Below are 24444 nucleotides of genomic sequence, written 5' to 3' on the forward strand. Positions count from 1 at the left end.
CATGTTTTTGTCCTTTTTTGTTAACAGGGGAAGGGGCTGTGGATTCGTTGCTTGGGCTGAGGCTGAGTTGTGTCAAAGATGTGCAGGAATCATAAGAGGGCAGTTGAACTCCATCCGCAGGCTTGAAGAAGAGAACAGGAGATTGAAGTGGCTATTGTGTGTTACTTGGGGTTTATTGATGTTGTACTATGTGTGTAGTTAAATGATGCGTATTTAGGTTATTTCGAGTGTTTGTAGTTCATGAATATGGTATGAATGTTGTAAGATTTTTGGTTTAGTTAATGGAACTATGTTAATGGTGTTATATGAATGATATTTGAATGATTATTGATGGTATGAATGTTGTAAGATTGTCGATGGTGTTAACGGTATGAATGATGTAAATTTGCCGATAGATTGTATCGTACAAAGCGGCCATTACAAACCTGCATTATATTGAACTATGTTAATGGTATGAATGATGTAAATTTGCCGATAGATTGTATCGTACAAAGCGGCCATTACAAACCTGCATTACATTAAAGTAAACTGCCAAAATACAAATTGGCCATTAAAAGAAACTGACCCATTACAATCCTGCATTATATTGAAGTAAACTGCAGCCATTACAAACCTGAACTAAACTGCCAAAATACAAACTGACCCATTACTGAACTAAACTGCAGTTGACGATTACATACCAAAAGACTAACTGACCCATTACCATAACAGATTACAAGTACCAAAAGACCTAAACTGTTTTACCAAAATACATAGCCATAACCCATGACAAGTACCAAAATACATAACCATTAATTGTTTTACCAAAATACATATCAAAGACCTAAACTGCAAGTACCAAAAGACCTAAACTGCACCACTTTGACTTGCACCAACATTTTCACTTGGACCTGCACCACTTTGACTTGCACCAACCTGACTTGCACCATCTTGACTTGCATCTACATCTTGTTTTTTCTGTCTTTTCTTGCATGTCCTCTTGTTGTGGCCTCTTGCCTTGCAAATCTCACAGGTTATAGTGTTTCCCTTTCTAGTCAACTTTCCCGCATCTGGAATGGATGCTTCAGTATTCTGTGTTTGGGTCTGTGTTTGACTTAATTCCTCTGCTAACTTCTTCCTCTTTTTCTTTGGTCTGCCTATCTGGTTATGATGTTTAGGAGGTAACAAAGTGGTGGGGCATCTCGACTTTGGCCATTCATCCATACCATTGATTGGTTCAATGGTACACTCATAAACCAGCTTCCATGTTTCATACCAGTATGCTTGATCAACCCACCTTTCTGGTATGGGTTCCCCACCTCCATGTAGACCCTGATTCTAGATTGCAGCCACTGCGTGCTTGCAAGGCATACCAGTAAGGTCCCATTTCCTGCATGAGCATGTCCTTTCACCAAGATTAACAACCCTTTGATCTAAGCCATGACTGACCTGATACTTTGTTCCTCCAGTCCAAATGCAAGTGTACTGTGAGGCTTCAGACTTGATTGCATCAAAGATCCTAGTAGCAGCAGGTGTTAAAGGACCATTACACTTGGCAATTAGCTTTTTGACAACCACAATCTTTTTCATTAGGTATTCCCTAATGAATTCAAGACAAGTGATGATAGGTTTGTCCCTACCATACACCATATAACAACCCTGAACCGATACCCTTGATAATTTTTCCGACACCCTAAAAATATTTAAAATATCCCAAAATGTCTTTAAATGCACCCCGTATGTGAAAACCGAGCCCGAAATGTAACATAACATTAAAAATAAATTAAAAACAAGAAATATTAAGTTGAGGCGGGCCGCGTAGACCCACCCCAACATTTACGCGGGCGGTATTAGGGTCAGAACATGATTCCGTTTGTTTTCGTTAGTTCAGGCGGGCCGCGTAAGCTTAAGCTTACTTTTACGCGGGCCGCTAGAGTCTTAGAATGTGGCGCAGCCCGGTGACGACACATGTCATCAACGTGTTGAACCTATGCGTGACCCGGATCAGCTACGCCTAGACCCCTAGGCCACGCGGGCCGCGTAAGCCCGTGTTGTCTTTTACGCGGGCCGCGAGAAAGGCAGATTACAGCCCTATATATAGAGGGCCTCAGATCTTCAGTCTGCTCGTTCATTTTCTTTCTCTCTCACGAATTTCTGAATAGTAGAAGTAATACTCGGGCATTATACCCCCTAAATAGCAAGGTTCTGCTACGATGCAAGTATTAAAACCCCTAGAGACGTATTAGATACTCTGCCCGGTTGATCTAGGGTTCCGTAACGGCTGTCGTGGTTCCGCCCGACGTAGTCGTTGGAATGCCGTCTCGGGGAGGGTATTACTAATGTTAAAATGAGTTATTATACTAACACCCGTGCATTTGTGTAATTTATAGATTATTCCCAGGAAACCCTTACTGAAAACCCTAAAACAACAATGTGAGTGATCCTTCTTTTTTATGTACTCATTTTTGTGAGTAATCCTCTTTTTGTTAAATGTTTTTACAAAACCTCACTTAAATTAATATATACGAAGCAGTTATTGAGTATTTGTAAGAATACAATTATAGTGGGTATGTTGGGGTTTTGTATACAAAATTTGTTACTGGCGTGGTAACATTCCACAAGTTGAGTATGACAGTACCACTGATGTTAATTGTTATATCTTGGAAACAAATGTAATTGCGGATGCGCCCTCAATACTGTAAAATGATTGGTATTTCAACTTGATTAAACTGTGATTCACTCACCAGTATTTCCTACTGACAAAATGTTTTTAAAACGCGTTTCAGGTAACAAAATGTGAAAGCCAAATAGAATCCAGCTGGATAGCACTGAAGGCTTGGAAAAGTGGCAATAAAGTTACCGAAAAAGAAATAGATGTTTTTCTTAACTAAAATAGGGTGTATCCCTATGAAATTATGTGTACTGAAAACTTGGGCTTTACCCATGTGTTTAATATTATAAAATGTGGTGGTTTACTCTGATAAAATATTTCCTAACTACGGTCCTGATGAAAATTTCTGCTGCCAAATTAGACAATAACGTGATACCACCGAAACTGGCTCGCGGCCGCCCGTTCCCAGGGATTTGGGATCAGGGGTTGCGACAGAAGGTGGTATCAGAGCTATGCCACTGATTCAGCCACAGAAGTGTTCTGCTGACATCAAAATTCAAAGTGTTAGGAAATAAATAACAGGAATACGTGCATAATTGTATTTTCTTGTTATGTGTTATCTGACTATTTGTTAGTTTACAGTATGAGCGACCAAGGACCATCTGACGCGTATCGTCAATTGTCTGGTTCGCCTAGAAGCGAAGGCACCTCCTCTTCTCAGCCTGCCCTCTCGGGGTACTCTGCTGATACGGAAGAAGGAATCTTTGTATTTAAGGCTCAATATGAAGAGTCATTTCCTCAGAAAAAGAGGGGATGGTTCAGTAGGGGAGCACATGAGCGTAGAAAGCGTATGAAAAAGTCGCAGGAACAACGAGTGTTAGCCACAGCCAAAAGAGAAACCGATGCCTATGCCCAGGATATGCTTAATAGGGGTATAGCCAATATCCATATTTTAGCAACCACTGCAGCTGACCCAAACTTGGAGTAAATGCTAGCACCCCAACCACAACCACCAATTCCTGATCAACCCATGGAAATAGAAAACCTTGGAAACCAAATAGAAATGCCTGATTTCAACCCGGAGGAGATACCTAGGGTACCTGCACCAAATCCCCTAGACCCAAATTACGATCCCTGGTGGGATGATGTTAGAGACTATGTGCAACGCTACCCGATTCACGAAAATGTGCCAATGCAAAACCTAGGAGCTTACCCAGGGTTAGATCCTCAAGATCCCTATTTCAATAATGATGCATACATTAGGGAGATCTTAGAGAATCCCTACCCATACCAGGCCCCGTACCAGAATCCCGCACCCCAGATTCCAAACCCAGTCCTAGAACCTACAACCCCAATGAGTGCAGAAAACGTACAAGAACTTAGGACTTTCGGTGAGGAAATTTTAGAAAGCAGTGAGAGAATGCGACAGGTGGGAGAGCGTCTCGTATGGAAATACAACGAACGCAATATGGATTTTTGGATGAATCCATATCCATGAATTGATGGTGGAAACGGTAGTAATAATAATATAATATGATATAATAATAAAATATGTGTGTATGTGTTAGAAAAAAAAAACTACGGATGCATATTACTAGTATTGTAGCTTTACATTTCAGTCGGTATTGTAATTTTTATTTCAGTACTGGTGTGTAATAGATGCATACTATATGAATAGAGTAAGTCGCAATGATCGACGCTTTTGACCAAAAGTGCGTGTCATGTGATTGGCTATATTCGAATATTATTTGTGATATTAATATGTGGTAAATGCTTAAAATTCAGATGGACAACGAAGTGAATCAGGAAAACCAGAATGATAATATTCAGAACGACAACCACTCGAATAACGATAATCTGAATAATGAAAATCCGAACAACAATAACAATGGAAACCAAATGGATATTAGTGCCGTTCAGCATATAGTGGCACAAGGAATTATAGATGCAATGCCATTTATTATTCAAACAGTTCAAGAAGCGAATAATAAAAGTAAGCATAGCAGTAAGCGACCAACTGAACCGGAACACAGCGTGAACAATGGACCCGTACTTCAGGTGCCCATTCCCAAAAGAAGAAGAACCATGCCATATGGTTGTTCTTATAAAGAATTCTGGTCCTGTAAACCAATAGAATTCTCGGGCAATGAAGGACCCATTGCAGCTCTACGTTGGATAGAGAAAACTGAAGCTGTTCTGAAAATAAGCAAATGTGCTGAAGAGAATAAGATAATGTTTGCTTCTAATCCGTTTAAGAAATTCAGCCCTAGAATGGTGGAACACTATCCTCCAGTCAAGAGGAAGTGATAGGGTATATAACATGGAATGGGAGGAATTTAAAAATATGGTAGAAAGGAAATTCTGCCCTCCCAGTGAAAAGGAGCAGATAGCGAATAAATTTTTAAACCTTAGGATGACCGGGGTAGATAGTAAGGGGTATGCTACTACATTCTTTGAATATGCTAGAATAGTACCGACCCTTGCATCACCTGAATGAGTATTGATCTCCCATTATATCTGGGGATTAATCGGGGAGATTAGACATGTAGTCAAGGCAGCTAGACCCCAAACCATAGAAGAAGCTGTAGAACTAGCCAATACCTTGACTGATGAACTAGTGCGAACTAGAGAAGAAGACCAGAGGAGAAACCTATCCCAAAGGCTTACTCAAGAATTCCGTTCTGGGAATTCCAACCGTAGGAATGTAGGTTCTACCTCTGCACCATACTGCAGAATCTGCAAGAAGAAGCATTCAGGAAGATGCTCCATTCACTGCAATTTTTGCAAGGCCCCAGGACACAAGGATGAAGATTGCAAGAAGAAATCCAGTAATGGAATGTGTTTCAATTGTGGAGAAAAAGGTCACATCAGGACAAATTGTCCGAAATTGGCTCCAGCTGCAAACAACAAGAATCCTAAAAATGCTAGAGCATTTGTTCTAACTGCAGATGAAGCCAAGATGATCCCGAACGTCATAGCTGGTACGCTTTTAGTTAATGATATTTTTGCTAAAGTATTATTCGACTCTGGTGCAAACCAAAATTTTATTAATACTTCGTTTTGCAAATTTCTGAATCAATCATTAACTAAACTACCGCAAGAATGTCTAGTAGAGACCGCAAATGGAGAAACCATTAGGATTTCTGAAATCTTGCAGGGAGCAAGAATAAAAATTTTTAATCAAAAATTTATTACAAACCTTTACCCAATGAATCTGGCTGGATTCGATGTTGTGTTTGGAATGGATTGGTTAATAGCCAATAAAGGCAGTATTTTGTGTAATCAAAAGTCAATTCAAGTAAATTCACCAAGGGGTGAAAAGATCACAATTAAAAGAGATAAGCCATCTAGATCCACTAAATTCATCTCTGTGATGAAAACTGCAAGTTATATAAGAAAAGGATCTATAGTGTATTTGATTTCTATAATCACTAACACTAAAGGAAAAGAATTAAAAGACAATCCAGTAGTGTCCCAGTTTTCATATATCTTTCCAGAAGAATTGCCAGGGCTACCGCCAGACAGGGAAGTTGAATTCAGAATCCATCTGCTACCAGGGACAACACCGGTTGCCAAAGCACCTTACCGTTTGGCACCCGCTAAAATGCCGGAACTGAAGAAACAATTAGACGAATTGTTGGAGAAAGGATTCATACAGCCAAGCTCATCGCCATGGGGAGCACCAATTTTGTTTGTTAAAAAGAAGGACGGATCAATGCGTATGTGCATTGACTACCGTGAATTGAACAAAGTCACGATTAAAAATCGGTATCCATTACCGAGGATCGATGATCTGTTCGATCAACTGCAAGGAGCTCGATTTTTCTCTAAAATCGATTTAAGGTCGGGATATCATCAATTAAAGGTACAGGAAGAGGATATTCCTAAAACCGCATTTAGAACAAGGTATGGTCATTATGAATTTACTGTCATGCCATTTGGTTTAACCAATGCCCCAGCCGCATTTATGGACATGATGAACCGAATATGTAAGCCATATTTGGATAAATTCATAATTGTCTTCATAGATGATATTCTAATTTACTCTAAAAGTAAAGAGGAGCATGCAAAGCACTTGCACTTACTTTTAAGTCTGTTAAGAAAGGAAAAGCTTTACGCTAAGTTTTCAAAGTGCGAGTTTTGGTTAGAACAGGTACAATTTCTTGGACATTTAGTTAACCATGAAGGAATTCATGTGGATCCAACAAAGATCGAGGCGATTACCAAATGGACAACCCCTGAGTCGCCAACCGAGGTTAGAAGTTTCTTAGGATTAGCCGGTTATTATAGAAGATTTATTCGAGACTTCTCTAGAATAACCATTCCTTTAACTAAGTTAACCTGTAAATCCATTAAGTTCGAATGGGGACCAAAACAAGAAGAAGCCTTTAGAATCCTTAAGCAAAGATTGACCCATGCACCCATATTAGCGTTACCAGAGGGAACGGAAGACTTTGTAGTCTATTGTGACGCTTCTAAGTTAGGTTATGGATGTGTGCTGATGCAACGTCAAAAGGTTATAGCTTACGCATCTAGACAGCTTAAGACTCATGAAGAGAATTATTCAACCCATGATTTGGAACTAGGAGCTATAATTTTTGCCCTTAAGATTTGCAGACATTATCTTTATGGTAGTAAGTTTACCATATTCACTGACCATAAGAGTTTAATGTATGTTTTTTTGGGCAAAAAGAGTTAAATATGAGACAAAGACGCTGGATGGAAATGCTTAGTGATTATGATTGTGATATCCAGTATCATGCAGGGAAAGCAAATGTAGTGGCTGATGCTTTAAGTCGAAAGTATCACGAAAAGCCAAAAAGGGTACGTTCTCTTAAATTAAATCTACAAGTAGATTTAAACGATCAAATAAGAAAAACACAAGAATCTGTAATCAAGGATGATACTGAAAAATTAAAAGGAATGATTAAAGAATTAGAACAAGGAACAGATGGAATTTGGAGATTCCATAAAAAGAAAATGTGGATACCTAAATTAGGAAACCTACGCCACCGTATATTAGAAGAAGCCCATAAGGCTAAATATACGATGCATCCAGGAAATGATAAGATGTATCAGGATTTAAGGAAAAATTTTTGGTGGATAGGAATGAAAAAGGATATAGCAGCTTATGTTTCTAAGTGTTTAACTTGTTCACAAGTTAAAGCTGAACACCAGAAACCCTCAGGATTGTTGCAACAGTTAGAAATGCCAGTGTGGAAATGGGAATTGATAACAATGGATTTTTTACCAAGTTACCCAAAACAAGAAAAGGTAATGATACAATCTGGGTGATTGTAGATAGGCTAACCAAGTCAGCTCATTTCTTACCAATGAAGGAAAATTTTAGTATGGAACAGTTAGCTAAATTGTATGTAAATGAAATTGTTTCATTACATGGAATTCCTTTATCAATTGTTTCTGATAGGGATAGCCGTTTTACCTCTCATTTTTGGTCAAGTTTCCAAAAGGCAATGGGAACCAAGTTGAATCTAAGCACAGCTTACCATCCTCAAACGGACGGACAAAGTGAAAGGACAATTCAGACAATGGAGGACATGCTTAGAGCTTGTGTAATTGATTTCGGAGGTAATTGGGATGATCACTTACCTTTAATAGAATTTTCTTATAATAACATTTATCACACAAGTATCAATGCTACACCATTCAAAGCACTTTATGGACGAAAGTGCAGAACCCCAGTCTGTTGGGCAGAAATTAGGGAAAAGCAGCTATCTGGACCTGAGATAGTACAGGAAACAACAGATAAGATCATTCAAGTCAAGGAACGACTGAAAGCAGCACGTGATCGACAGAAAAGCTACGCTGATAACAGACGTAAGCCGTTAGAATTCTAGGTAGGTGACAAGGTATTGTTAAAAGTCTCTCCTTGGAAAGGAGTGGTAAGATTCATCAAAAGAGGAAAGCTAAGTCCCAGGTATATTGGACCTTTTGAAATTGTTAGAAGAATAGGACCTCTAGCCTATCAGCTACAACTGCCAGAGGAAATGACAGGAATACATAATGTATTTCATGTATCTAATCTCAAAAAGTGTCTAGCTGATTAATCACTGATAGTACCTCATAAGAATATAGAGGTAAATGAACAACTCAAGTTTGTAGAAAGGCCTCTACAGATTGAAGACAGAAAAGTTAAAAATCTCAAGCATAAGAGATTAGTTCTGGTCAAAGTGAAGTGGGACTCCAAAAGAGGACCTGAATACACATGGGAGCTTGAATCTGAAATGCGAAGAAAATATCCACACCTATTCCAGTAGACCTCGAGGACGAGCTCTAAAACAAGGTGGGGAGGATATAACAACCCTGAACCGACACCCTTGATAATTTTTCCGACACCCTAAAAATATTTAAAATATCCCAAAATGTCTTTAAATGCACCCCGTATGTGAAAACCGAGCCCGAAATGTAACATAACATTAAAAATAAATTAAAAACAAGAAATATTAAGTTGAGGCGGGCCGCGTAGACCCACCCCAACATTTATGCGGGCGGTATTAGGGTCAGAACCTGATTCCGTTTGTTTTTATTAGTTCAGGCGGGCCGCGTAAGCTTAAGCTTACTTTTACGCGGGCCGCTAGAGTCTTAGAATATGGCGCAGCCCGGTGACAACACGTGTCATCAACGTGTTGAACCTATGCGTGACCCGGATCAGCTACGCCTAGACCCCTAGGCCACGCGGGCCGCGTAAGCCCGTGTTGTCTTTTACGCGGGCCGCGAGAAAGGCAGATTACAGCCCTATATATAGAGGGCCTCAGATCTTCAGTCTGCTCATTCATTTTCTTTCTCTCTCACGAATTTCTGAATAGTAGAAGTAATACTCGGGCATTATACCCCCTAAATAGCAAGGTTCTGCTACGATGTAAGTATTATAACCCCTGGAGACGTATTAGATACTATGCCTGATTGATCTAGGGTTCCGTAACGGCTGTCGTGGTTTTGCCCGACGTAGTCGTTGGAATGCCGTCTCGGGGAGGGTATTACTAATGTTAAAATGAGTTATTATACTAACACACGTGCATTTGTGTAATTTATAGATTATTCACAGGAAACCCTTACTGAAAACCCTAAAACAGCAATGTGAGTGATCCTTCTTCTTATGTACTCATTTTTGTGAGTAATCCTCTTTTTGTTAAATGTTTTTACAAAATCTCCCTTAAATTAATATATACGAAGCAGTTATTGAGTATTTGTAAGAATACAATTATAGTGGGTATGTTGGGGTTTTGTATACGAAATTTGTTACTGGCGTGGTAACATTCCACAAGTTGAGTATGACAGTACCACTGATGTTAATTGTTATATCTTGGAAACAAATGTAATTGTGGATGTGCCCTCAATACTGTAAAATGATTGGTATTTCAACTTGATTAAACTGTGATTCACTCACCAGTATTTCCTGCTGACAAAATGTTTTTAAAACGCGTTTCAGGTAACAAAATGTGAAAGCCAAATAGAAGCCAGCTGGATAGCACTGAAGGCTTGGAAAAGTGGCAATAAAGTTACCTAAAAAGAAATAGATGTTTTTCTTAAATAAAATAGGGTGTATCCCTATGAAATTATGTTTACTGAAAACTTGGGCTTTACCCATGTGTTTAATATTATAAAATGTGGTGGTTTACTCTGATAAAATATTTCCTAACTATGGTCCTGATGAAAATTTCCGCTGCCAAATTAGACAATAACGTGATACCACCGAAACTGGCTCGCGGCCGCCCGTTCCCGGGGATTTGGGATCGGGGGTTGCGACACACCAGTTGCCTATTGAAGACCTCACACAGATTGTTCAGGAGTACATCACACTTTGCCCTACCTGTACATGCATAACTTTATGTTATTAATGTGTACACTACAATAAAGAAGTTTATGCTATATATGTCATACCACTGAAATGAGATCTAGACCAATGCCTTGGAGGAATTTCTTTCAACCAGTCATGTAAGTCGTTATCTTCTTCCTCAACTGCCTTCATTGCATTTTCCCAACCTCTTGGTGTAAGGACACTAGCACAGCTCCATAACAAATCTTTGTAGACATCACCCTTCCATCTTGGTTTCATATTTTTATGTATATGCCTTAGGCAGAACCTATGTTCAGCCTTTGGATACACCTTTTCTATTGCTGGTATTATACCCTACATATGCAAACAGTTTATGATACATAAGTAAACAATTAAATCAGTTACATAAGTAAACAATTAAATCAGATACATACTTTCTGCCTATCACTTATAAAGGTGAAATATGAGTTGGGATCCAGCCCTAGATCATCTCCCAAGCACATCAAAAACCATGTCCATGAAGCTTTAGATTCTGACTCAACCAATGCATAGGCTACCGGGTAGATGCCATTGTTTGCATCTATACCAACTGCAGTTAAGACCTGCCCTGGATAAGGCCCCTTCATGAAACATCCATCTAAACCCAACAAATTTCTACCAGCTATCTGAAATCCGCTTTTTAAACCAGCTAAACAAATGTATATCCTTTTAAACTGCCTTGTTGGAGAATTTGGGTTAGGCTCCTTCTCAACCTCTATTTTTATTGTTGTACCAGGATTAGCCCTAAGCAATTCTTCACAGTAGTCTGTAAGCATTGTATATTGAACATTATAATCACCTTGAACTCTCTTTGTTGCCTGAGACCTAGCCCTAAACATCTGCATTACAGTAATTTCTACGTGGAACTTCTTTTGTATCATATCTTGTAAGGATTTGAGTGGAATAGTAGGATTAATCCGAATAGTACCTTCTATCTCCCTAGCCAACCAACCGAATGTGCAGAGCCTAACATCCCTTGTGTTTAAACATATGTGCTCTTTCAAGAAGGTTTTAACTACCCAAGAGCCGACACTCTTGCTCTTTGATATGTGCAGCAGCCAAGGACATGTAGTGTTTATATCCCTTTTTTTAGGTTTAGGTTTAACTTTAGGCCCACTTGCACTTTTTGCTGAATTTACAGATGTACCCCCAATATTTAATGAACTTCCAGATATACCCCCAACATTTAATTTACTTCTAGATATACCCCCAACTGTCACATCTTCAACTTCCAGCCCTTTTGCTTTTGTTTTACCCCTAATGTTTGTTACATCTTCAGCAACAGCCCCATCTTTTGCCTCTGTTTCAAACCTGACCAGTTTAGGATTGAACCCCTTACACACTACACGAAACCTAGATGTATCATTTCTTACTATCATCAGTTGCCTCCTACTTTCCACTGCATGTTTTTTAAGTAACCTTTTGATTTGTTCCTTATTACTAAAGGTTTGACCAAGATAAAAAGGACAACCATCAATTTTTTTTGGTTTTTTCATGCTTCCTCCTATGAACCCTCATGCTCTTTTGCATCTTTGTGTCATTCTCATCATCACTCAAGCTATCAAATTCTTCTAAGTCAATCTCAACGTCCATGTTCACATCATCTCCAATATATAAGTCTGCCCCATCATCACTTAAATCAAAATCTACTGCAGCCCTAAAATCATCCATATCAACATCATACTCCTCAACAATGTTATCAACATCCATAATATAGTCTGAGTCTTCATCAGATACATAATTACCCTCAGCTGCTTTGCCCTTTCCTTTAGAAACCTCATCTACTTTGCCCTTTCCTTTAGAAACCTCATCTACTTTGGCCTTTCCTTTAGAAACCTCATCTATACCACTACTATCATCCTGCTCATAATCACCTGCCTTAGGTTCAAAATTGTTATCATCTGATCCATCACTACCACTATTTTCTGATCCAACACTACCACTATTTTCAGATCCATCACTACTTACAATCTCTTTAACAATGTGCTCCCCATCAGCTGCACTACTGCCATCCACATCATCTACATTTTCATTGATATCATGCTTTGCATTGTTTCTTAACTGCAAACCTTCATAATCAGCTCTAATATGTTCTACAAACACATCTATCAGTTTAGTAGTTCTAGATAGCTTTAAAAGATCAAGAATATAGCCATCATTTAACAGTGGTCTTAGCCCTAAATCCAGATCCTCTCCTGGCAATTTATACATAAATCTCATATCATCCTCCTCTCTGTACCCAAGACCCACCATCATATCCTTCAGTACAATAACTGAAAAGTAGTCTGAGTTAACCTTGTCAACATAAGAAACCTTACCCTTCGCATATGTCGTTCCAGGATACTCTGTAAATTCACCCCCATGGTGTATTTCGATTGAAAAGTTTTCAGGGTAGTTTACTGCATCAATGAATATATAAACTTCAAATAAGTGATCAATCCACTTTAAAAATGCAAAATTTAAACAAAATGTTGAGTATTAAACAGAACTTACCATATGCCTCTTCTGGATTAAATACTTCCTTAGGATCACGAACACACCAAGGGTCATTCATTGTTCAGAAACCACCGCACAATGCTCGTTCACAGCTCAGTCGCCTTTGATCGATCGTCTTCATTTCGTTGTTAGGGTTTTATAATTGGGGGAACTGTGTGTGTGTTGTGATCGATGAAATGAAGCAGCTATGTCATTTAAAGAGCTTATAAAGGCTTTAATTAAAAGAAAAAGAAATAAGAAAAAGGGTTAATAAAAGGAGTAATGAAATGACAAAAATGCCCTTGTCAGCTTTAACATATATGGATGGAGTTAAGTCAGTTGGACCAAAATGGCAACGATGAAACCTTTTTGGATCCAAATGTTAAAAATGAAACCTTTGGACTATACTGGCAAATTGGGCCAAACCACAGGGACTAAAATGGCAATTTACTAAAAAAATCATTGTCTTTTTCATATTTAGAAGATAAGAGTAATAGACAATAACCATTACAATTTATCTTTATAACCAACCGTACTGATAACGTTCGAACAATATTAGTACAACATTGATTCCAACCGAACAACTTTCGGTCGGTATTGGTACTATCAACATCGTTACTGATATTTGTGTTTATGGGTCATTTTAAGCATATCATGACTGTATCTTTGGGTTTTATTTTTCAGTTGCGATACCGAGTGCCAATACCATAATCATGTCGTAATGAGTAAAACCGACACCGACCAAATTTCCGTCGCTAACACGTATGAAAATTCTACTAGTTTACTACATATACATTTTCAAGATGAGGGACTAGTGCCAGACAGCTTGCCTGACACTTCCCTATTGGACCAACCTATTTTTATTTAATTTTATTCTCAGCTTAAAATTACGGTTTCGGCCTTTATTTAAAATTACGTTTTTGCCTACAGTTTAAAATAAAATTATATTTTGCCCCTGGCTCAAAATTACGATTTTGCCCTCAATTCAAAAACTCATTTTTAATTTTATTCCCAGTTTAAAATTACGGCTTCGCCCTCCGTTTAAAATTACGTTTTTGCCCCCAGCTCAAAATAAAAATATGTTTTCCCCTAGCTCAAAATTACGATTTTGCCCTCAGCTCAAAATTACGTTTTTGCCGACAGTTCAAAATAAAATAATGTTTTTCCCCATAGCTCAAAATTATGATTTTACGCTCAGTTTAAAATTATGATTTCGCACCCAGTTCAAAATATAATTACGATTTTGCCCTCTGTTCAAAATTATGATTTTGTTCCCATTTCAAAAATTACGATTTTGTTCCCACAGCTGCCTGACACTTCCCCATTGGTCCAGCCAATTTACGATTTTGTCCCGTTTAAATTTACAGTTTTGTCATTGGTTTTGTTTTTTTCTCTCCATCCTAATTACGATTTTGCCCTCGGTTTCAAATTTACTAGTTTGTCATTGTTTTTGTATTTTTTCCTGTCAAATTACGATTTTGCCCCCAGTGTAAAATTACAGTCATGCTTTCGTTTTAGTTTTTTTTTTTTTTTTTTTTGACAAATCTATGGTAGTGTTTTGTTTTAATTATTGACTCGGTGTAATTTTTATTCGTGTCAGGCGGTTGCGTGGCACACGCTCATTTGTCCTGAAAAATTACAATTTTGCCCCAGTTAAAAATTATAGTATTTTCATCATTTTAGTTTTTTTTCTTTTTTTCTTTTTTTTTTTTTTTTGCAAAAGTATTGATAGTGTTTTATTTTAATTGGTTTTCTCGATGTAATGTTTTTTGAGATCGTGTTATGAGTAGTATGTACAAGGAACCGAAACACAGACATATATGAAAGAGAAATATTTGGCTTAGTGTCCCGCAACGCGGGCGGGGCAACATCTAGTATGACACATTTGATAAATACCAACAAGTTTTGTATAGATAGTTATTTATATGTAACCATATATACATACACGTGTATCCTAAAAGCATAATTGTATGTGTATTGCACAAAGTATATATCACTTAAAACATTTAAAAATGTATGAAATTCTATTGAAATAAAAGCATATATTGACCATGAACTATGTATTATTAAAATTGGTTTTATGTGTGACAAAAGGTATCTAATAAAATTTGACATATTGGAAACGACGATGATAGGGGTGGGGTATCCTCTGCATCTCGTTTCACACTTACCTTCCCTTTTTGGAATGTTTTTGGAAAATCAAGTGTACGAGGATGATGGGTACAGTCATCTTTTGACGTCACGTGCTCATCACGTGTTTGTCTGTCTTTCATTCATAGACTGACACGTTGTCAGGGGGGTCTATTCATCAATGATGTCACCACCACTTTGTGTAGTGTAAACCAAAAGCGTGCATCATAAATTGATTAAAAGATGACAATGAGATACTCATGGAGGGAGATACTTCGTATTTCAAGTGAATCAGGTTCAATTCTTGCTCCCAGTATTTAGTTTTTGCAACACCTGGTGATAATGAGAGACTAGGCGAGTAGGCGGTGATCGCTAGTTCGATCCTTAAACTTAGCGGGTTTTAACTCATAGCACTGCCGTGTCTTCGAGCGAGTGTTCACGGGCTTCGGCCCTGGGTGAGGGTTTTCCCCGATTCGGAAGGCGAGTGTATCCCGATGTGATAAATTTCGCCAGTAGCCCATTTAGATGATTCGTTGGCCATTCATAAAAAAAATGATTAAAAGATTTTTGTGGGGTGGCGATAGTGGGAGCCACAAAATGCATTGGGTAGCATGGGAAAGAGTTTCGACCCCGAGTGTAACATTTCGTATTTTCAAACTTTCCATTTTTGGAAAGTCTACTTGTACTTTCTACTTTTGTAAGTTGTACCTTTGTTGTACTTGATTCAAATTCCAAAATTGTACTCGAGACTTGAAATCATAATGAAATTGCATGATTTTATCCATATTTTGTGTTTGAATACTATGAATCATTGAAACTATGAAACTATGTTAAACACGTTGAAACTATGTTAACACGTTGAAACTATGTTAAACACGTTGAAACTATGTTAAACACGTAAAAACAGAGGAATTCCATCTTAATTTCGACTCTTTAATTCATCGTTGCCAAGAGATTACCCTAAACCGTACAAAATTGGGAATTTATACGCTAATTCGGTAAAAATATTGAAATTTGGGTTAAAAATGGTTATTTTATTATTTTATTATTATAAAATAACAATTTAAATTAAATAAATAATTATTTTCTAAATTTTTATTGATTTTTAAGCATTTCCGTTAGCGAATCTAACCCCGTTGGTGAAAACCGGTTAAATAAGACTAACCAGGTTAAGTTTACTAAAGGGCAGCACTAACTGAGTCAGAAAACTCAGTTAGTGGCTAACCCAGTTAGTTAAAACTAACTGTATCAAAAAAAGGGGATTTAAATCCCAAGGTATGCGTGACCCAGGACTCGAACTCGCGTTCCCTCATACACTAACACACATGCGTGACCAACTGATCTACAGCACAACTTGTGAAATGGTTGGACCTGAATACTATATAAACACGCATTAATTGCGTGATTTAATTCAAATCAAAGAAACCGCCATGTCTGTTCATCATCTACAACCTTTCAGTTTATTTCCGGCTTGTGACCTTCCATTACCTCGTAACCGATCACCCATTCGTCTATAAAACCCGAGCCTCACCCATCTCGTTTTTCCTTTTCACCCGAACTCCGAGACAAAACCGAACCCGACTCGAAGCTATTCGCCGGAAACCAACTTCGTCGCCGGAGCAACCTCTCTTCGCCGGAACTCGCTGCCATCCTCGTCGCTGCCGCACCACCACCGTCCGGTAAACATCTCCCGATTCGTTTTCCTTTTCGTTTTTCCGGCGATTATATGTAACTGTTATATTTATATTATTATTATTATTATATTATTATTATGGTAATATTATTATTATTAATAGTAATATTATTATTATTATTAGCTTTATTATTATTCCTGTTTTTAGAAATAATATCTGAAATATTATTCCTGTTTTATATATAATCAGAATATTTTTTTTAAGTAAATCAGATTCATTTATATAATATTTTTATTTTTATTAAACAGATTATTTTATTATTTCAGTTTTATAAAATCAGATTTATTAAAAATCAGTTTTTGTTTATTTATTTATTTCAGAATTTATTTCTGAAATTTAATAAAATCAGATTTTATTTATTTATTTATTTCGGAATTTATTTCTGAAATTTAATGAAATCAGATTTTATCTATTTATTTATTTCAGAATTTACAAATCAGAATTATTTATGTATTTCAGAATTATTATCATAAAAATCAGATATATTGTTTTTATTAATTCAGAATATTTATTTTAAATGTTGTTTAAATTATAAATTAATTCTGAATTACCATTTAATTATTATTTGATCATATTTATTAATTTCAGGATTTATATTCTTTAAATCAGAATTATTGTTTATTTAATAAAAATCTAGAAATTTTATTTATTTTATTTTCAGATTTATTTATTTGTTTTATAAACTAGAAACTTTATAAATAAGTTATTTGTTTATAAGATTATTAACTAATGTTGTGGTAATTATTTTAGATTGTTAAAATAATTATTTATCTATTTAAATTCCTATTTATTTTATTGTTCCAACACTTTAGGAATTTTGTATTATTTATGTCTTATTATCTAAATTATTCTATAAATTCCCAAATAATTAATCAAATCCTCAAATTAATAGGGTAATTCTCTTGTGCACGATCTTCTTGGAAAATCCCTGATTCTATTATCTTTTTCCAATATACGCAACGCAACCTAAGGTGAGTATACTTGACCCATTTTCTTTTTACACATTTTGGGTGTAGTATGCATTTCCTATTCAAAAACACATGCTAAACATTTTTATTGCACGATCTATCCATACTAATGTGAAACTACTTGATCTTTGATTATCTATGTTGTGCTGATGTTAACACCTATGGCTATATGTTCATTAACTTTGCAAGCCTCCCCTATCAATGGCAGCGCTGTAGGTTGTAACGCCCCTCCCGTATATACGGGTATTGTTAGGTTTAATCTATTAACTCTATTACCACCCTTTCGAGGGTTAGGCTATGTTAATTGCGTAACTATGGTTTGGACATGTGGATTTCATCGTTACGAGTATGACAGTTAATTGAATATCAGTTGTTCACATGGAATAGATTTGATAAACTATTTAACTCTATTATGCTATATTCAAACCTGTATACTCGCCAGCAATTATTTGTTGATTGTATTTTAAATGCATACTGCAGGCTGAGGATTCAAGAAAACAAGAAAAGGCTAGGATGGCTTAGAAACCCATCAACTATTTAAATTTACAATCTATGTTATGTACTTTTTCATTTCCATGTATTGTATGAAACTTATGAATATCAATGAAATAAACTTTAATTATTGTCACAACTAGTGTTATGATGTCTTTGAACAGTTTGTACGTCTCATCTCGATGTTTCCGCCATCGGTTGGGGTGTGACAGATTGGTATCAGAGCCATAACTATAGGGAATTAGGATTGCCTTGCTTTACCTAGTCTATAGTTTAAGAGCTTTCTCATTTACTTGCTGTTAAAGACATTATCCTTTGCTTTCTTCTTTGCTTCTCTCTATTCTTTTGGACTTCTAATATACAAGCCTTTCCTAAGGCTAACACAATACACACTTGGAAGCTTTGAAGACACTCTTATAACACAATCGAAATGATTCATCAAGATAGGGGTGATTCCCACACTTGGTGATGATTTTCACTCAGCTATACTTTGATTTTGCACGAAATCTACCCTCAAGTTAGGAGTGATATCCAAATCTTGATGGAAGTTTTCCATTTCCTAATCTAGTGGACCCTCATCTTTGGATGGGTACTAACCACGTTAGGGTACGATGTTATCAAGTTAGAGGTGAAACTCGCATCTTGTTAACTAGTCCCATTCCTTGATTTTCGATCTCGCCAGAGTTTCGATTTACCCAATCGATTAAGGACGTGTAGTAACTGGAAGGACAAACATCGTTAGTCGCTCCTCGATGAGAATGTTTGTCTATTAGGCCAAAGCACGTTTCCTTAATTCGAAAAGGACTTCGATTCACTTTGGAATAGTCTATGTTACGTTCCGTGACACTCTATATTTTATGATGAATCTCTTTTTATGTTATCTCAATTATCATGTGTTTACATTTGAGCGTTATCTTCGATTCACGTTTGGGAACACGAAGCACGTTATTATCGCAATCCAAAACAATTAATAACTACTCTCTTTCGTGAACAAACTAAATTTATATTGCTTTCATTATTCTATGTGAAACATCATTCTATGTGTAATACTATGTTAAACTATGTGAAACTATTTGGTGATCCATGTGAGAAACTATGTGCTATGTGATGCATACATGAAGTCAATTTTCCTAAACAAAAACATTATGATTAAAAGTCTCATCCATTTCTTGTCTTGAATTTCTAGATGTCATCATCTCGTCAGTACTCTCACTCTCCCAGAAAATCCAAGTTCCTTTTTATCAGATGTACACTTTATTATCTTCGATCTTTTATGATGAAACTCTTCCTTGTCAATTTTGAACCATTTTTAGGATTTCACTTTTGCGCATACATCATACGATTATACATCATTAGCATGCATAATTTCACTTAATTTTAATTACACTTTCGTAACAACGAGTGAAGACATATCATCGAGATGGGAGTGATTTCCTTACCTTGACGATTAACTTCGCTTCTTTTCTCATCTTACAACGACCTCACCAACGGATTTGGGGTGATTCCCTTACCTAGGTGATCGCTACCAATACTTTCTTTAATAGATTATATTGCGTAAACACGATCATGTTTATACCTAAATCATTTATCATGTATTTCAAAATGCTTCATTTATTTAGACGTATCTCCTATTCTATAATCTATTTTCACATCGCTCGCATACACAAAAATTTTCAATGTTACCAAAAACGCGTATTCCTCGATTTCAAAAATTTCACAAAATACTACTGTCACCCTAATCAGTTTAATAAATCTATTGCCCACAAAATTTCGTATTCCACGTAATTACTAAAACGCACTCATCTCGCATCACTATACTAAAGAATTCTAAATTTCCAATTGAGAATCAAACCAACTTTTCATACAGAATATTACAAATATTATCCGATCAGTTATCAAAACTCTTTTCAAGATCAACAAAAACATTTTATTAAGGACACCTTTCACGATCACCAGGTTCATATACCAAAATTCCTTTTCCTAAGGTTAAACCTTTTCACTAGAATCTGTAAACTTCGAAGTTAGTAATACAAAAAAAAAAAAAAAAAAAACTTCTTAAAACGATGCAAACTTTTTAATTCGAAGAACTTTTCAAAACCTCGCTTGATACGTTAATTAAATTCAAAACACGTGGGCAAGGAAACTTTATAAGGACGACAAATTTTCAGCTATGAATTTTTTTTTTTTAAAACCATAATAGCACTTCCATTCTTTTACAAAGTATCCTTTCGCATAATCAAAAGATGTTTTTCTTTATATTCTCTTTACAATTCACAAACTAGATTCTACATTCCTGACAACTCAATCTAATTTAACTTCACGTTTTGCACACCTTTTTGGACCTAATGCAAACTTTAAACAACTTACAAACGCATTATGTCCGATTATCCAAGACGAAACTCCATTCTTATACTTGCATCCACTTAGAGTCAATCGTTCACTTCCATACTCCCACTATTAACTCTATTACCACCCTTTCGAGGGTTAGGCTATGTTAATTGCGTAACTATGGTTTGGACATGTGGATTTCATCGTTACGAGTATGACAGTTAATTGAATATCAGTTGTTCACATGGATTAGATTTGATAAACTATTAACTCTATTATGCTATATCAAACCTGTATACTCGCCAGCAATTATTTGTTGATTGTATTTTAAATGCATACTGCAGGTTGAGGATCCAAGAAAAACAAGAAAAGACTAGGATGGCTTAGAAACCCATCAACTATTTAAACTTCCAAATCTATGTTATGTATTTGAACTTTTCTATGTATTGTATGAAACTTATGATTATCAATGAAATAAACTTTAATTATTGTCACAATTAGTGTTATGATGTCTTTGAACAGTTTGTACGTCTCATCTCGATGTTTCCGCCATCGGTTGGGGTGTGACACCGAGAAAGGAAGGGGCCCTCGGTTTAAGTAGCCTTAGAAACGTCAATGTGGCACTTCTTTCAAAATGGGGGTAGCGTTTTAAATCGGAAAATAACAATCCTTGGAAGAAGGCCGGCGATAAAGGTGTTCCATACTTGTAGGAACAATTGGGATTTTATCCCTTGTCGAAGGACGTTGTGCGGGGTGTGGAACAATACCGTAAAAGTTATTTCAAGGACCTTGGTAGAGAATTTGCTTCTGCGTCGGTTCTTTAAACGGGTTTGTGGGAATGGAGAGAGTATTGCGTTTTGGATAGACCCTTGGTTATCTAATGAGCCGCTCAAAGATATGTTCCTGAATCTTTTCAGCATTAAGCAGGATAAAAAAATGCAGGATTATAGACAGAATTGGAGGGGATTCAGGTGGGTCTTGGAGCTGGAAATCGCAGCCGAACACACCCCAACAGTTAGCTGAATTTACTCAGTTTAACACCTTTATTCAGCCGGTTCAGCTCACGAGTAGGGCGGACGGTTCGCAATCGATTGGTGCTGAGTCGCGGGAGTTCAGTGTGGGAGCTGTGAAAAACTTGTTGGCTAAGGGGTTGGGCCGTAGCAGTAATTACGTGATGCATTGGTGTCGTTGGGTTCCTCTGAATTGAAGTATTTTTGCTTGGTGGGCAGATTTGGGCAGGATCCCCACGGGTATGGCGTTGCGGAGTAGGAACATAGTAATAGAATATATGATTTGTCCTTTATGTGGCACCAGTGACGAAACTTCGAACAACTCTTCACATCTTGTTTGTTCGCGACAATCTTGTGGCAACGAATTAGTTTGTGGTGTCATATTTCATGCTTTTTTTTGTTTTCAGTTTTAGAGACTTGCTCAATTTGCACAACCATGTGGGTCTTAAGGAACCGGCCAAAAGCGTCTTTCAAGGCATCATCATTACGGCTTGCTGGAGCTTGTGGAGAGCTCGTAACAGGTGAAAGTTCAACAACAAGACCCCGAAAGTGGAAGATATTATATCCGAAGAGAAGACGCTTGGGTGTCTTTGGGTGAGAAATAGATCGAAACTAAAGGGCCTCTTGTGGGCTAATTGGTGTATTTTTTTTAATGTAAGCTCTTTGTCTTGGCCGTCTCGTTTTGGGGTAAGTGGCATTTCTAATGAAGTTAACCTTTCAAAAAAAAAAAAACAGTTAACTAGCGTACAACTATTTATGCATAAGGTATAAGTTGTCGAAATTTGATTTCGAAGTGATGAGAAATTGAGAATACTCAATGTTCTTGTTTTTAAAATTTTTGAAAACGGGTTTTCAAGACTCGATAATGTCACACCCCAACCGATGGCGGAAACATCGAGATGAGACGTACAAACTGTTCAAAGACATCATAACACTAGTTGTGACAATAATTAAAGTTTATTTCATTGATATTCATAAGTTTCATACAATACATGGAAATGAAAAAGTACATAACATAGATTGTAAATTTAAATAGTTGATGGGTTTCTAAGCCATCCTAGCCTTTTCTTGTTTTCTTGAATCCTCAGCCTGCAGTATGCATTTAAAATACAATCAACAAATAATTGCTGGCGAGTATACAGGTTTGAATATAGCATAATAGAGTTAAATAGTTTATCAAATCTATTCCATGTGAACAACTGATATTCAATTAACTGTCATACTCGTAACGATGAAATCCACATGTCCAAACCATAGTTACGCAATTAACATAGCCTAACCCTCGAAAGGGTGGTAATAGAGTTAATAGATTAAACCTAACAATACCCGTATATACGGGAGGGGCGTTACAACCTACAGCGCTGCCATTGATAGGGGAGGCTTGCAAAGTTAATGAACATATAGCCATAGGTGTTAACATCAGCACAACATAGATAATCAAAGATCAAGTAGTTTCACATTAGTATGGATAGATCGTGCAATAAAAATGTTTAGCATGTGTTTTTGAATAGGAAATGCATACTACACCCAAAATGTGTAAAAAGAAAATGGGTCAAGTATACTCACCTTAGGTTGCGTTGCGTATATTGGAAAAAGATAATAGAATCAGGGATTTTCCAAGAAGATCGTGCACAAGAGAATTACCCTATTAATTTGAGGATTTGATTAATTATTTGGGAATTTATAGAATAATTTAGATAATAAGACATAAATAATACAAAATTCCTAAAGTGTTGGAACAATAAAATAAATAGGAATTTAAATAGATAAATAATTATTTTAACAATCTAAAATAATTACCACAACATTAGTTAATAATCTTATAAACAAATAACTTATTTATAAAGTTTCTAGTTTATAAAACAAATAAATAAATCTGAAAATAAAATAAATAAAATTTCTAGATTTTTATTAAATAAACAATAATTCTGATTTAAAGAATATAAATCCTGAAATTAATAAATATGATCAAATAATAATTAAATGGTAATTCAGAATTAATTTATAATTTAAACAACATTTAAAATAAATATTCTGAATTAATAAAAACAATATATCTGATTTTTATGATAATAATTCTGAAATACATAAATAATTCTGATTTGTAAATTCTGAAATAAATAAATAGATAAAATCTGATTTCATTAAATTTCAGAAATAAATTCCGAAATAAATAAATAAATAAAGTCTGATTTTATTAAATTTCAGAAATAAATCCTGAAATAAATAAATGAATAAAATCTTATTTTAGTAAATTTCAGAAATAAATTCTGAAATAAATAAATAAATAAAATCTGATTTTATTAAATTTCAGAAATAAATTCTGAAATAAATAAATAAACAAAAACTGATTTTTAATAAATCTGATTTTATAAAACTGAAATAATAAAATAATCTGTTTAATAAAAATAAAAATATTATATAAATGAATCTGATTTACTTAAAAAAAATATTCTGATTATATATAAAACAGGAATAATATTTCAGATATTATTTCTAAAAACAGGAATAATAATAAAGCTAATAATAATAATAATATTACTATTAATAATAATAATATTACCATAATAATAATATAATAATAATAATAATAATATAAATATAACAGTTACATATAATCGCCGGAAAAACGAAAAGGAAAACGAATCGGGAGATGTTTACCGGACGGTGGTGGTGCGGCAGCGACGAGGATGGCAGCGAGTTCCGGCGAAGAGAGGTTGCTCCGGCGACGAAGTTGGTTTCCGGCGAATAGCTTCGAGTCGGGTTCGGTTTTGTCTCGGAGTTCGGGTGAAAAGGAAAAACGAGATGGGTGAGGCTCGGGTTTTATAGACGAGTGGGTGATCGGTTACGAGGTAATGGAAGGTCACAAGCCGGAAATAAACTGAAAGGTTGTAGATGATGAACAGACATGGCGGTTTCT

General features: G+C 36.1%; 1 protein-coding gene across 1 annotated transcript; it reads right to left on the reverse strand.

Moving 5' to 3' along the window:
- Positions 1 to 846: 846 nt before the first annotated feature.
- On the reverse strand, positions 847 to 11806 carry LOC110869542. The gene is made up of 5 exons (XM_022118785.1): positions 10823 to 11806; positions 10493 to 10742; positions 10370 to 10421; positions 1429 to 1672; positions 847 to 1317 (listed from the first exon to the last, which is right to left on the reverse strand). Exons 1-5 carry the CDS (start codon positions 11804 to 11806, stop codon positions 847 to 849), a joined length of 2001 nt encoding a protein of 666 aa, XP_021974477.1.
- Positions 11807 to 24444: the final 12638 nt, after the last annotated feature.

The sequence above is a fragment of the Helianthus annuus genome, chromosome 1, assembly GCF_002127325.2.
Source record: "Helianthus annuus cultivar XRQ/B chromosome 1, HanXRQr2.0-SUNRISE, whole genome shotgun sequence".
NCBI classification, from domain to species: domain Eukaryota; kingdom Viridiplantae; phylum Streptophyta; class Magnoliopsida; order Asterales; family Asteraceae; genus Helianthus; species Helianthus annuus.